The 16,240-nt window shown below is 39.6% G+C and overlaps 1 protein-coding gene and 1 pseudogene across 7 annotated transcripts in view; one reads left to right on the top strand and one right to left on the bottom strand.

The window, feature by feature from the left end:
- The window catches only part of EIF4G3 (eukaryotic translation initiation factor 4 gamma 3), a 368,147-nt gene that overhangs the window by 301,975 nt on the left and 49,932 nt on the right, over positions 1 to 16,240 (top strand). For all 7 annotated transcript variants that reach the window (XM_060015631.1, XM_060015609.1, XM_060015626.1 and 4 more), the window contains 3 exons: positions 12,590 to 12,736; positions 14,159 to 14,395; positions 15,434 to 15,538. In XM_060015631.1, coding sequence (XP_059871614.1) covers positions 12,590 to 12,736; positions 14,159 to 14,395; positions 15,434 to 15,538 — 489 coding nt within the window. The remainder of the gene's footprint in view (positions 1 to 12,589; positions 12,737 to 14,158; positions 14,396 to 15,433; positions 15,539 to 16,240) is intronic.
- On the bottom strand, positions 13,650 to 14,077 carry LOC132413891 (small ubiquitin-related modifier 2 pseudogene; annotated as a pseudogene).

Below are 16,240 nucleotides of genomic sequence, written 5' to 3'. Positions count from 1 at the left end.
AAAAGCTAATCTTTTAGGAGAAAAATAAGGAGGCTATCTTTATGAATTTTGAGTGGAGAAAAATTTCTTCAGCAAGAATCAAAATGAATAATCTATAAAGGAGAAAAATAGCAAGTTTGTTAAAATTTATAACCCTTGGTGCAGCAAATGTTGCTGTAAATAAAAAAGATAAAGCCACAGCCTGGGAGAATCTATTTGGAATACATATAGCTACCAAAATATTAGAATCCAGAATTAAGGAGGGAAAAAAAGCAAATCAGTAAGAAAAAAAAGCAGCCCAAATAAAAAATGGACAATTCATAGAAATGAAAATCCATTGGCTCATAAACTTAAGAAAAGATACTCAGTGTTATTCATTATTAGGGAAATGACAAGATAAAATACGGTTCTATGCAAGTCACATCCATGAGAGTGAGAAAAAAGAAACCATTTTGAAGTGTCGAGAAAGAGAATATAATCACTTTGGAGAGTAATTGGACAACAACAGTGAAGATGTTCATATACTATACCCCAGTAATTTCACTTCTTGGTGTATACCCCAGAGAAATTCCCAGTTGTGCACTAGGAATCATATATTAGAATGTTTATTTATGTTTTGATTTTAATAGTGAACAATAGGAAACAACTGTAAAAAGCCTAAAGAAGACAATAAGAATATACCACAATTTATTTGGTCAGTGGATTTGAATAGTAATACATATACACAGTAGTTAAAATTAATGATGTAGGAATTCCCTGGCGGTCCAGTGGTTAGGATTGGCACTTTCATTGCTGTGGCCCAGGTTCAGTTCCTGCTTAGGGAACTAAGATCCTGCAAGCCACATGGAGCAGCCAAAAAAAGAAAAATGAAAATTAATGATGTAGGGGCTTCCCTGGTGGCGCACTGGTTAAGAATCCGCCTGCCAACGCAGGGGACACGAGTTTGATCCCTGGTCCGGGAAGATCCCACATGCCGCAGAGCAACTAAGCCCATGTGCCACAACTACTGAACCTGCACTCTAGAGCCCTCGAGCCACAACTACTGAAGCCCACACTCCTAGAGCCCAGGCTCCGCAACAAGAGAAGCCACCTCAATGAGAAGTCCACGCACCGCAATGAAGAGTAGCCCCTGCTCGCCGCAACTAGAGAAAGCCTGCGCAGCCACGAGGACCCAATGCAGCCGAAAATAAATAAATTAAAAAAAAATTAATGATGTAATGCTAAGTGTATCAGCATAGATCAACCTGAAAAACGTTATTACCGAATTAATAGTATGACACCATCTAATAAAGTTTTTAATATGCAAAATAAAATTATTATTTATTAAATATATATAATACAATTATACAAATTGGAAATAAACACCAAATTCAAGGTAAGAGAAAGAAGGAAGTAGGATTAAGATAAACTGTTGTGGCTTCTGGTATTGTCTGGTTAGGTGATTCAGAGCACCTTTCCATGGATAACAATTAGAAAAGCTGGTCACAATATTTTAAAAAATCTTCAGTGTATCAGAGAGCTAAAAGACAGTAAAGAATTTCTAAGATCCTAGAAAAGGTAGAAATCAGAAGAAAAGTGAGACATTTGGTAAAGCTTACCCCTAGAAGAGGCAATTAAAAGTCTTGAACAGGGACTTCCCTGGTGGCGCAGTGGTTGAGCGTCCGCCTGTCGATGCAGGGGACGCGGGTTTGTGCCCCAGTCCGGGAGGATCCCACATGCTGCAGAGCGGCTGGGCCCGTGAGCCATGGCCGCTGAGCCTGCGCGTCCGGAGCCTGTGCTCCGCGACGGGAGAGGCCACAACAGTGAGAGGCCCGCGTACCGCCAAAAAAAAAAAAAGCCTTGAACAACTTCTTTTTCATAGACTTTCATTGGGTTATGGGCACAAAAGTTGGATGAAGGCCCACCAAAAGGAGTAGCAGAAGAGGCTGTAGTAAATCCTCCTATACTTTTGGTTGGGATCCCAAAGGACTGAATGTTTGGAACAAGGGTGAATCAGAAATTCACCCACTCTCGGGACTTCCCTGGTGGTGCAGTGGTTAAGAATCTGCCTGCAAATGCAGGGCACACGAGTTCGATCCCTGGTCTAGGAGGATCCCACATGCCACGGAGCAACTAAACCTGTGCACCACAACTACTGAGCCTGCGCTCTAGAGCCTGTGCGCCACAACTAATGAGCCCATGAACCACAACTACTGAAGCCCGTGTGCCTAGAGCCTATGGTCCACAACAAGAGAAGCCACCACAATCAGAAGCCCACGCACTGCAATGTAGAGTAGCTCCCACTCGCCGCAACTAGGGAAAGCCCTCACGCAGCAACAAAGACCCAACGTGGCCAAAAAATATAAAAAGGAAAGAATGAAAGAAAGAAATTCACCCACTCTCACAGGAACTGTAGTTCAACATCAAATCATCTCAATCCTTGAATTTGGATTATGGTGATTTCAGTGTTAGTGCCCCCTAGGTACCTGCAATAAGCAATCAAAAATTCTTTTTAGAGACTATCATACTAGTCTTCAAATTATTTATATAAACAGTTTTCAAATAAATTGTCCAGCACCCAATTAAAAATAATTAGACACACAAGGAAAAAAGACAGTATGAATGAGAACCAACAACAAGCAAATGCCCTACATGGGGACCCAGATACTGGCTTTATCAGGCACAGACGATAAATGAATATGCTTATGTTCAAGGTGATAAAGATAGACTGAAAATTTCAATAGAGAATGAGAAAGTATAAAAAGGACCAAATAGAAAGTCCAAAACTGAATATTATAATAAAATTAAGAACTCAATGGATAGATTTAACAGCATATGAGACACAGATGAAGAAAAGAATTATGAACTAGAAGATAAGTCTATAGAATCCAGATTGAAGCACAGAGACCCCCAAGAAAGGAAAATTACAGGGAGGGTAAAAGATGGTAAAATCAAATGATTTCCTACAAACCTCAAGCATGATTTTTTTTTTTTAAGGGTGAAAATAAAGGAAAGCTTTTACAACTAGTCATAGTAAAGCTAATTACAAGAAGAAAAAGATAGTAAAGAGAACAATAATTTGCAAGTTTCTTAGGACACAAAAATCACCATATACAAATGAAAAGATTGGTAAATCAGACTACATTAAAATTAGCATTTTTCATCAAAAGATGTCACACTATTAAGTGAAAATGCAAGCCACATGTTAGGAGAAGATAATTGCAACACAAAAATCCAATTAAGGACTTATATCAAAGTTTTTCTTAAAAAACTAATAGAAATGAATAAGAAAATAACTCAGTTTTTTAAATAGACAAGAGACTTACACAAACACTTCACCAAAGAAGTTATCCAAATGACCAATAAATGTGAGAAAATTAATCAACTACATAAAAAACCATGTAGTAACACCAGATTGCTAAATTTACCAGATGTTTGCAAATATGTGAAGCAACCAGAACTCTCAAACACTGCCAGTGGGAACATAAATTGTAACAGCCACTTTGGAAAAGAGGTGAGCATTATCTACAAAAGCTGAAGTTATTTTTCCTGCTATAACCAGCATTTCCATTCTTAAGTATCAATATATACCCAGCTGATAAACATACATTTCTTATGTGCCAAGAAACATATACAAAAATGTGTCATTATTCATAACGGATCAAAACTTGAAACTGCCCATCAACAGCAAAATGGGTAAATTGTTGCATGTTCATACTAGGACAGTCAACCCAAACTATAACTATGTACACATGGATCTAATAAGAAAAAGCTTTAGCAGAAGAAGCCAGACCCAAAAGAATATATACTATGTGATTTGTTTATTTAAAGTTCAAAAATGAAACAGTGGTTTCATGGTGTTTGGGGATGCATATCTAGATGGTAAAACAAAGAAAAGCAAGAAAGTGTTTATTATAAAAGTATAGGGTAATGGGATTAACTGTGGAGGCTGGAAGGTGGTAGTGCTTTGAAAGGAGAATTTAAGTGAGGCTCTGGGAGGCTTTCAGTGTTCATTAAGCTAAACCTTAGAAGAAGAAAAAAAGAACAAGCAATAGAGTGAAAACTTAAAAAGTACTCTGGGCCCTTGAACTTTAATGTTTAGTTTCTTAAAAATAAAAGATCTAAAGTAAATATGGCAGGGCTTCCATGGGGGCGCAGTGGTTAAGACTCCGCACTCCCAATGCAGGGGGCCTGGGTTTGATCCCTGGTCAGGGAACTAGATCCCACATCCATGCCTCAACTAAGGAGCCATAGGTAAGGAGCCTGCCTGCCCCAACTAAGACCCATTGCAACCAAATAAATAAATATTTATAAATAAATAAAATAAATAAATATGACAAAATACTAAGTTTTAGCAAAGTTTAGTGATGAATACATGAATGTGTGCTCTTTTATTTTAAGGGAAGAAATGGAGTTAAACTGATTATTTTCAGATGGCATGTCTATGGGCCAGTGGTGTCCAAAGTTGAAATGGTAGTATATGTTTCACTAATGCCAGCTTAAACAGATTTTTTTCCTTTAAGTTTCTGTTTCCTGTGCTGATGTTTCCTGTGAAATCAAACAAGAAGGATCTACTCTCTGCAAAGTTTTCCAAACCTTCTTGACCACAGACAGTTTGGTTTGTTTTTTTTGTTTTGTTTTGTTTTTTGCGGTATGCGGGCCTCTCACTGTTGTGGCCTCTCCCGTTGCGGAGCACAGGCTCTGGACGCGCAGGCTCAGTGGCCGTGGCTCACGGGCCCAGCTGCTCCGCAGCATGTGGGATCTTCCCGGACCGGGGCACGAACCCGTGTTCCCTGCATCGGCAGGCAGACTCTCAACCACTGTGCCACCAGGGAAGCCCCTGTGTTTTTTTTTTAAAACATAGTTATTAGTTTGATAAACAGTACCTCCCAATAGAATGAGAGAAATTGAAGACAGTGAATTAAAAAGTTAAGGTATTACCCAGGGGAGGTGTTCTTTTTCTATCCATTATATTCATTAAGTTATTTAAGTAAATTCTTTGTCATTATCAATATATTTTACTAAGACACACCCACAGGTCAAATTGCAAGGTCTTTGGCCTGAATCATAGTTGTAAGAAATGTATAGACCTATGTCACTTTCATGGATTATCCCTGTTGGTCATTTGAAGTAATGGAATCTAGTTACAGTTGCCCACATAATCATAATTATGGTCCTAAGTAGTAGTAGGGAGAGTAAGGAGTAGTGGGAATCATAGCAATATTTTTTTGAGATGTGTGCTAAAATTGTTACATCTAACTCATTTAATCCTCACAACCATTTTATTATCCCTATTTTATGAAAGTTAGAAAATTGCCTAAGTAGGAATTTTATACATACAGAGGTTTCGAATGTTAAATGATAGAACCCTAGCTCAAACAATGGCCTATATCAGTGGTTTTCAACTCTCAAGGGTGTTCTGACCTTGGGCAATGTACGGAGACATTTTTGGTTATGGCTACTGGCATATTAGTGGGTAAAGGCCCAGGACATCCTACAGTGCACAAGACAGCCCCCCTACAACAAAGAATTGTCCAACCCAAAATGTTAATAGTGTCGAGATTGAGAAACCTGGTCTAGATGGTTGAGATTTTAAGATTTAAGAGAATACTTGTTTTCATTGTTCAGAGCTGGGTTGTTTTGTTTCGTTTTGTTTCGGCTGCTCTGCGCAGCCCGTGGGACTTAGTTCCCTGACCAGGGACTGAACGCCCACCGTCGGCAGTGAAAGTGCGGAGTCCTAACCACTGGACCGCCAGGGAAGTCCCTCAGAGTAGTTTTTAAACCTTTTTTCTGCCTCTTTCTCGTTCACCTGGATCACACACCTCCATTTAAAACCTCCTTTGTTACTTTGCAGTGATTATCTAGGGGAGGGCTTGAGAATACAATTATATTGTGTGTCAGTTTTCCATGACATATTAAAGGGTAGGCTTTTAGGAAAGGAATTCTTTAGATTTACAGAGGAAATTGATATAATAGTTTTGGCTTTACCCAGTTACTCTGCATATGCCGTATTTATTATGTACACAGACACACTTGTTTAGACATATACGCAGCTGCCTGCCTCTACCATGCTCTGCTGAGTGCAACCTCTGGCACATAAGGCTTAAGGGCATCATAAGAGATAATAACCTGTGCCTCTGGAGTATGCTGCTGCTTCTCCTAGTTCAACTAGGAATGACTGAAGAGACCTGCAAGACCTCCTTCACAAACTGCGGGGCATTTAACTAGAACTCAGTACTCCTCTTAGGAGGAGGAGGACATCTGAATCCAGCGGCCAGTGAAGAAGAGTAGACAAGAGAAATTGCTATCCTGTATCTAAATCTGTGCTTAAATAAAATTTTAAGTTGGGTTATTAGTCACTTTAATTGAGATGCTTTTGTTTTAATCAAAATTTAAAGAAAACCCGCATCTCAGAACTCCATTAGAACGTAAGTTCCTAAGGGCAGGGACTTTTTCTGGGTTTTTCCACTGCTAAATTCCTAGTGCCTAGAATGGTTCCTGGCACATAATAGACCCTCAGACATATGTCTTGAGTGAGTGGGTAGATGCATGAATGAAAGAGTAACTAACAACTTTTTATTGTATAACTTAAGACCGTACTTTTGTTACTTTTTATTTCTGCTGTGGCAGGCATGCATACCTCAGCTATAGAGAGTGGCACTAAAGGGTATATTTTTGAGCATTCTGTGTGTGTCCTGTTATACCACATCCGGGACTTTTAACGTTGCCACTTTTTAAGTGCTTTAAAGCAAGATGTGAAAGGAAGGATAGGACTGATTATAGGAAGAGATAATAAGAGAACAAGGGAGACACAATTAAATCTCTTCAGAAATAAAGCCTGGAATTACAGACATGAAAAGTTGGCCTTAGGCAACCAAGTGGCTGGAGTCAACTGGAGGAGGAAGGATGTGCAACTTGCCTGAGGGGAGATGAAAAATGTTTGTTTTTTTTATTTATTTATTTATTAAATGTTTTTTTAACTTTGGCTACATTGGGTCTTCATTGCTGCGTGCAGGCTTTCTCTAGTTGCGGCGAGCAGGGGCTACTCTTCCTTGCAGTGTGCGGGCTTCTCATTGCGGTGGCTCCTCTTGTTGCGGAGCACGAGCTCTAGGCACGCAGGCTTCAGTAGTTGTGGCAGGCAGGCTCAGTATTTGTGGCCCGCAGGCTCTAGAGCGCAGGCTCAGTAGTTGTGGCGCACAGGCTTAGTTGGTCCGTGGCATGTGGGATCTTCCCAGACCAGGGCTCAAACCCGTGTCCCCTGCATCAGCAGGCAGTTTCTTTGAAGAAAAGATTGTTTTGAAGAAAAAGATTGATGAGAATTGACTTACCGTTCCATAAGCCACTCCCTTTTCAACCCTGTGGGTATGCCTGAGCACTGTATACCTCTTCACATGTATCTAATAGAGCTGCATTTTGATAGATGTGTTCATAATACATACAGATTATGTTAAGTTCATTTTTAGGTGGGAATTTACTAAGGTCAGTATATAACCACTGATAAATGATAGTATGTCACCATAGACCTATGAGTTATAGTCAGACAGTTGATTTATTGCTGTTCACTTTGCATTTTAGAGTTAGTTTGGGGGTCCCACTTGTTTATATTATAGTAGTCATTCCAAATACTTTACCTCAGACCAGAACATGCTTCAAGCAAAATAACTACTGGGCCATGAGTTACCACTAGCATCTTTATGTTCTGGGACAGCATTCAAAATCCTGAGCATGCTAAGCAAGGCCAGTACTTGTCCTTCTATTTTCTAGTTTCCTATTTGACTATTATAATTAACACACAGCTGATAGTCCTTGATGATTCTCAGGGAGTTTCATCCTTTTAAGGATAAGGAGTATCTGCCCTCAACACTAACAAATATATTAGCAGTACAAATCCTATTGCTTGAAGAAAATGACTACCTGATGCTGACAGCATTCATATCCAAGATTGCTGGCTGACCGGTATGTGGACAGGTCTCATCACAATATGAGATGGACACTGTTAGTTTACAGTGTAATGTAATGTCACATGGTTAGTTTACTGTTGTGTGAAAATGAAAATGTAGGTGCTCTCCAGCGAATCTAGCTTACCAAGCAGTCTTACTATAAAATATTCCCCCTTGACTCCCTCACTTCCTGAGAAATCATCTCCCAAACAACCCATTTGAAACACTTATGTATCTTAGTTTTGATCACGGACTACTGTTAGATGAAAATTATACTTGTTGGGATTTCCCTGGTGGCGCAGTGTTTAAGAATCTTCCTGCCAATGCAGGGGACACAGGTTTGATCCCTGGTCCGGGAAGATCCCACATGCCGCAGAGCAGCCAAGCCCATGAGCCACAACTACTGAGCCCGTGTGCCACAACTCCTGAAGCCCTGCTCTGCAACAAGAGAAGCCACCACAATGTAAAGCCTGCGCACCACAACGAAGAGTAGCCCCCGCTCACCACAACTAGAGAAAGCCTGCACGCAGCAACGAACTCTCAAGGCAGCCAAAAAATAAATTTAAAAAAAAGTTTTAAAAAAAAGAACAAGAAAACTACAGTTGTTTAGAGAGATCTTTTTCTCACTTTTGCATGTCGCCTTTCATTTTTGCTATTATCCAGAATCACATCTTCAAGCATCTACCTTGTCTCCTGTTGCAGACTGGATGTTTGTCTCCCTCTAAATTCATATGTTGAAGCCCTAACCCTCAGTGTGATGGTGTTAGGAGGCAGGGCCTTTGGGAGGTAATTAGCTTTAGATGAGGTCATGAGGGTGGGGCCCCATGATGGAACTTGTGCCTTTATAAGAAGACGAAGAGGCACTAGAACCTCATTTTGGACACATGAGGATAGAGGAGAAGGCAGATGTCTGTAAACCAGGAAGAGGGTCCTTCCCCAAGAACCAAATCTGCTGGCACCTTGATCTTGGACTTCCAGCCTCCAGAACTGTGAGAAGTAAATGTCTGTTATTTAAGCCACCAGTCTATGGTATTGGGTTGGTCAAAAATTTTCACTTGGGTTTTTTTCCTTAAGATGTTACAGAAAAACTGGAACAAACTTTTTGGCCGACCCAATATGTTGTTATAGCAGCCCTACCAGACTAGACACCCACTCCTCATGTTCTGTTCTAACTAACCAATTTTACTGAGTCTCCTGACCAATGTCCAGCTGACAACACATGCTGACTTAATAATGTCATAATCCTGTTTAACTTATCATCTCTTAAGAAGAAAAAAGTTACCATGCATCACAATTCTCAGAGGATATATCCTCCCTGGCCTATTTCCATATTTCCACAGCCTTGTTAACCATCCCCAGAGGACCTTAAGATCAAGTTCCAAAACAAGTCTTAAGGGAGTTGTGTAGCTAGACATTCATTCATTTGGAGACAAATGTTCTTGCAGATTTGTGGCCATTCTGCTGATTGTTTGATTTTAATACTTCCATGTGAATATATCTAAAAAGCTTATGCACAATCACATGTTCTTTATGTCCTATACATGTGAAGTGTCCCATGACCATCATTTTGGGATAGCAGATACTCAGTTCTCTTGCCTTTTGTGGTTCTCTCTCTAATTGCTTTGTGAGCTAACTTAAATACTTTCTTTGATATTTATGTTATTAGAATATAGATTTCTCTTAATTTTTACTTACAAACATGTCAAATACAGCTGCAAGTTTAAATGTAGCTATATTAGTTTATTGTACTCTTACTTATGTGCTAGAAACTATTATTTGTTTTACTTAGACTATCTCATTTAATCCTTCAAACAGTCCTAAGAGATAGATGTTATCCCCATATTAGAAAGAAACAGAAGTTTGGTGAAGCTAATTCATTTGGCCAAAGTCACATGGCAGATCTGGGGTTATGACTATCTCCAAAGCTCCTGTTTCAACAGCTACTTTATGATGTCCCTCAATCTGTAATCACTGGAATGCCTCCTTCTGCAGATGAAGGGACTAAGGCTTAATGAGGTAACTTTCTCACATTTACATACTGATTAGGTATAGAGCTGGGATCCAAATCCTGATTTTATGACTCAAGATTCCAGTGCTCTTTCACTTTTAGTGTTCCCCACACCCCAGGTAAACTTTATTCTTTGTGACTTATAAAGTGTTTCCCCCAAACCTGGTTCACTGGATGCTTAAAGCTGCACTCTAGGTTAGACACAGGGATTGTGCCTCCCTTGTTTTTAGATGATGAAACGAACTTGGGTTAAAAGAATTGCCTTTGTTTAAAATCAAGTGAGCAAATCTTTTGATCTTTAACCCAACACTTTCAACATAGCCTTCCCTACATAAAAGGTGTAAAAGGCAAAGCTTTTTATACATTTTGTGTAGGGAAAAATTCTCCTTTGCTTTATGCCATTTCTCTTTGTTTCTGTAAACCAACATATCACAAGTTGTATTTATTTAACCTTTCTGACTCATTTTAATTCTGGTTCCTCTCACCATAAGACAGTGGCTTGAATTTTCATATTATCTACATTTTTCTCATTTTCTACACAGTAAATCCATAATGCAGGAAACATCTCATTATGGCCCAGGTGATTTTTATTATATCACTCTATTATGTTCTTAGTGTTAATATAGATAATGGTGGCGAATATGCCAGGAGGTTGGATAGGACCTTTTGACTGGTTTACTTGTGTTCCTATACAGTAGCAAATTGGATGTAACTGCTGATTTTTAGAACCTTCAGTCTATTCTGGAACCTTATGTCATGTTGGTGCTCTGTTATATATAACCTCGCTTGTAGATATGCTTCTTGTAGTGCATTGTTGTATATTCTGGGTTGTATATAGTAAGAGTCTACTTTGGGCTTTTACTTTGAAGAAAACCTTTGCTTTTGTGTAGCATTTCTTTTCGTTAAGGCTGATTAACACCTACTCTTGTGTGATCATAGAATAGGCCTGACTTTGAAGTGACTTGTAGTCACTTGCATTTGAATGGCCTGAATTTGGAGATAGGGACATGCTTTTCTATGGTTGTCTAAAAAGTATTTGATCATCTTCCCCTCTTTCTAAGTTAATGTTTCTTGCTGAAAAGAAAGTATAATGAAACACTTGACCCTTGGTTGGTAAGAACTGGACTTGTTGAATGGTCTTTCATATCCATTGGGAATATGTTGGAGAGTGTGCCATCAGGTCTGGCACAAATATATTGTACTATAGTATCGTAGTCCTCAGTCCTCAAGTTTCTAGCCATTCAGCCTTGATCAGTAGTTGTCCAAGTCCATTCTGGTTGACAACTCTTTTGTGAGTATGAATACAACACGTCCCATTTTTTACCAATTTCTCCCACTAAATCTAGGGTGAAGACCATGTATTTCAGAACTTTGGGAGCCACTGTGATTCTAGAAAAACCATTTTGCCATGTGAGGCAATGACTGTTCAAAATGGTACTCAGGGGATTTTGTCTGTAAAATAGAATATTTAGTCAATCACTGTACCGGTCCACTTTCTTTATATTCTAAATAAGAATGTCTCTGTGTCTGGTTACAAGTAACCTTGAAGGTGTGAGCTACTGCAGTTACTAGAAAGCAATTGTCATTGGATTTGAATGGAAATCTTGTAAGCATCTTGCCTCCAAGAGGCGCCTCCCCTCCACCCTGAGTCTTTCTGTATATCAAAAGAATGTTTCTAAGGTGGGCATTTATTAGACTGAACTTTTAGAGAATTAGTAATTTCTTTTGACACATAAGAAATAATAAATAGGGAATTCCCTAGTGGCATAGTGGTTAAGATCTGCCTGCCAATGCAGGGCACACGGGTTCAAGCCCGGGTCCGGGAAGATCCCACATGGCGCAGAGCAACTAAGCCCATGAGCCACAACTATTGAGCCTGCACCCTAGAGCCCTGGAGCCACAACTGCTGAGCCTGCAAGCCACAACTACTGTAGCCCGCGTGCCTAGAGCCCGAGCTCCATAATGAGAGAAGCCACTGCAATGAGAAGCCTGCGCACAGCAACGCAGAGTAGACCCCGCTTGCCACAACTAGAGAAAGCCTGCACACAGCAACGAAGACCCAATGCAGCCAAAAATAAATAAATAAATTTATTAAAAAAATAATAATAATAAACATACTATATTGATAGTCAAAGTAAATACTAGTATTACAGTGTTGTGACATTCCCCTTAGGAATAGATATCTCAAAAATCCTCAACTGTGTCCCCGCACTTCTGCTTTTTTCTAGAATAAGGACCTCACCTCCAACAGTTTTCCTGTGGCCATGAAATTCTCCCCTGCTTTATTTCGTTTTTATTTGTTCCTTTAAACGAAAGTACCTACAGTAGTAGGAGGAAAAACAAAAGTAATAACCCTTCAGAGTTAAAAAGGTCTAGAGGAGTGCAGAATCATGACTATAGTAATATTACAAGGATTTCAGTCAGCTAGAGGCACAACCAGTCAGAGAGGATACAGTACATTTATATGAGAGGAATATGTATCTTTTCTGTATAAAACTTAAAACGTCTTAACCATTAAAACATGAAATGCCTTAAGCTAAATTGTATATATCTTGTAGAAAGAATGCTTACCTGTGGTTCGGTCAGCGTTATTTTGCACAATAAAGAAAATAGATATTTTGAGAAAATCATTAAATTTCTTTCAGTAATTTTGCCGCTTTTGCATTTTCCCATCTGGATGCAGCTGAAAGTACCCATGGCGGACAAGCCTGGTAACACAGTGAATTTCCGGAAGCTACTACTGAACCGTTGCCAGAAGGAGTTTGAAAAAGATAAAGCTGATGATGATGTCTTTGAGAAGAAGCAGAAAGAACTCGAGGCTGCCAGCGCTGTAAGTATTTTCATGGAAAGACAGTGCTTGTGCACTTCAAGTATTATCAAATAGAATTTTCAGGAAGCTGGCTACAATATCTTCCTACTACTTCAGTAGGTGCCTGTGGCCTTTTCTTCACGTGGAAATATACTGTATTGGTGTTTAGAGGAATGCTTTATTCCGTTTAGTGCCACATGTAAGGGCAGCTCAACCTTCTAAGATAGGGATTCAGAACCTAGACTTCAGAAAGGTCACTAAATTCCAGAAATCTCCTGAAATGGATGCACACTTACAGGTATAGTTTTGTTTTCTGAGTAGGTCTGTAGTTACTGTCAAAGTATCAAAGGGTATCCCTGACCCCTAGAAAGGGTGAGGACCATGAATCCAAGCGTATTTTTTTTTTAAACAAGAAATTTATTTAAATGACAAGACGCTTGACTTGAAGGGAAAACTATCTAGGATTCATTTCTTTTAGAGTAATTTATCCCTACTTAAAGACAGGTTGCCTTACATGTAACAGCTACGTACAAAAAAGTTATAAAATTGTCCTTGGTTTTACAATGATACATGAAAAACATTAAAATTCTCCAATCGAACAAGGTATGCAAGAGTTTTTATGCTGGTTTTTTTTTCGTTAAATAGTGAGAGCAAAATAACTTACTGGAATATAAAGATAAGAGCTGAATGAGCATGCTACTAATGGAGAAAAGGGGGTATTTTCACAGAACCAGTATTTTTCCCCATCCCATCTCCGTTTGATGCCGATCAAAACATACCATTGCCATTTAGCTTAAAAAAAAATGCAATAAGCTTGTGCATATACACCAGTTACTTTATGTACGATAAAGGAATGGGGAAGGGGATAATGAAAGAATAGAGAAACTATACTGTAATAGTCAGGATGTGGTGGAACCAAATTGCGGTATTCTAATTGAGAACGTCTTCTTGGTCTGGAGGAACAGAATTCTGGAGTAAAGTAGCAGGTTTTCTCTTTAGTAGACACCTCCTGTCTGCTGTTGGAACACATCAATTGCATCTTCATCCTCCACTTCCAACTGTGCAGGTGTGTCTGTTTCATTGATTGGCTGCCCATCAAATTGGGACCTGATCTGCCTCACTGACAAACCCTGTCCTTCCCAGTAGGCTTTCATTAGTTCACTAAATGGTGCATGCCTCTTAATATTAAACTGCACCATGGAACCATCCTGCCCCGCCACCTTCAAAGTAATACAGTCATTGTTCTCCATCTTGATTCTTTCCTTGGGCTTTTCATCAGCCATGGTGAGCACTGGAGTCTCCTCAGCTGCCGCTTCACAAAAGAGGTACCAGGTCCGCCCTGAACAAGCACACAAGCAGCACCGGTCAAGCGTATGTTTTTAGCATCTATTATGCAATACCATTTTCATCATCAAGATTCTGTTATTCTTCCTTACACAACAGCCGGAGGAGAGGACAAGGCTTCATGATGAACTAGAAGAAGCTAAGGATAAAGCCCGGCGGAGATCCATTGGTAACATCAAGTTCATTGGAGAACTCTTTAAACTCAAAATGCTGACTGAAGCCATCATGCATGACTGTGTGGTGAAGCTGCTAAAGAACCATGATGAAGAATCCCTCGAGTGCCTGTGCCGCCTACTCACCACAATTGGCAAAGACCTGGACTTTGAGAAAGCGAAGGTAAAAACCCCAGATCTCAGAAACCTCCGGCAGGGACTCTTTGTCAATTGCGGAAGAAGTAGACTGTCAACACGAGCGTCCATCTCGCCCCAGCAGTCTAGGCTGCCTGTTTTTCTTCTTTTGCCCTTCTCATTGTCATTGTTGGGCCATCATGCTCCTTACCACATTTTCATTAACGTCAGAAGTGAAGAGGGTCCCAAATTATATAAAAGCCAATTCATGAATTGAGATTATTTGTCACTTGTCCTTTTTCTGCATGACTGTTTCACAGGTCATTTGTATGTGTATGTATAGCAAATTGTGGACAGAAATTTTGGAGAGAAAAGCTACTAAGGGCCAGGACTGAGGGTAAGACAGAAACAAAGAAGACACGATAGCTTTCTCAAGTTTATGCTCTAATAGAGCATTAGCGACAGAGCTGTCTAACCATAATGTAAGAAATCATTAAAAGTATTATAATTCAAATATAGCATGGTACTTTCCAAATAACGGGTAGGGAAATTAGAAATGCATCTAAGAAATAATGTTAGAAATGTTTCATAACATCAGAATCAGCTAGGATTATGTTTGGCTATGACAGAAAACCCCAAATATCAGTGTGTTATACAAGACTGAGGTTAATTTCTCAGCCATGTAAATCAAGTTCAGGGGTAAGAAGTCTGAGGCTGGCCTGGTGGCTAAGCGATGATAGAAAATTTCAATTCCTCCAGCTTAACATTTTGTCATCGCTAAGGTGTAGCCCTTGTCCTTACTGATCTGATAGCCTAGAAGGTTGGAAAGGGGCAAAGGACCCAGCCACCCCTCTCTCAAGGTTCCGAGGAGCTGCAGTATGACATTTTCATCTATATTTTGTTGGCCTGTGACTGTGACCAGCTGCCTGGAATATGTAGCCTTTATTTTGGGTGTCATGTTCAATTAAACATTCTACCCCATGGCCTTTTGGCTATAAGTTGTGTTTATAGGCCGTTTAAAATTCTACATGGTAAAACTACATTTGAATTCCTCAGCCAGGAATACTAATGATTTTGTATCCTGCAGCCACGTATGGACCAGTATTTTAATCAGATGGAGAAAATTGTGAAAGAAAGAAAAACCTCATCTAGGATTCGATTCATGCTTCAGGATGTGATAGACCTAAGGCTGGTAAGTAGAAAGATAAGCCTACCACTACAGTCTCTTTTCAGGAGTTGGCTTGGGGAGGATGTCCTAAGATTTACATGTATAATAATTTAATGCTTTTGCTGCCTGACTCTCAGAACTTGAACTGACAAACTTTCGTGAGGGAGTTATGTGAAAGGACAAAGGGCATATACACCTACCTGTCTGTTACTTGTTTCTTTTCTTTATTCTGATTTTCAAACCACATTGCAGTTTTGAAATCAGGCATTCTGTGGTCATTTAAATTTAGTCTTAGCATGCTAAATAATCAGGAAGGCTCATCTTCAAAGTGAATATATTTAACTTCCCTAAGCCTTACATTTTAGCCTCTGAAATGGTGATGTTGCCTACTTTGCAGATGTGTTACGAAGATTCACTGAGGTAATTATGTATCGTGCCCAGCTCAAAAGAGATGTTCATGTTTTCCTCTCTTTTTCTTACCGTATACCCTCTTGTTCTGCTGATTTTTTTTTTTTTTTCCTCATTTCTCATACCAGGTGTAGTTTTTACCACTACCACCTCTTTTCCCTTTTCCTATATTAACTCCTACAGGGAATATACTGCAGCTGATGCTAAGCTAGAGAAAGTGAATATGGGTCCCCCCTCTTCCCTGCCCTGCGCCCAGACCAGATGGTATTGATGACGATTCTTTATCTTCCTAAGCCGAGATGTGACCTCAGGATCCTT

The sequence above is a fragment of the Delphinus delphis genome, chromosome 1, assembly GCF_949987515.2.
Source record: "Delphinus delphis chromosome 1, mDelDel1.2, whole genome shotgun sequence".
NCBI lineage: Eukaryota > Metazoa > Chordata > Mammalia > Artiodactyla > Delphinidae > Delphinus > Delphinus delphis.
This window is presented reverse-complemented; position numbering and strand designations above follow the sequence as displayed.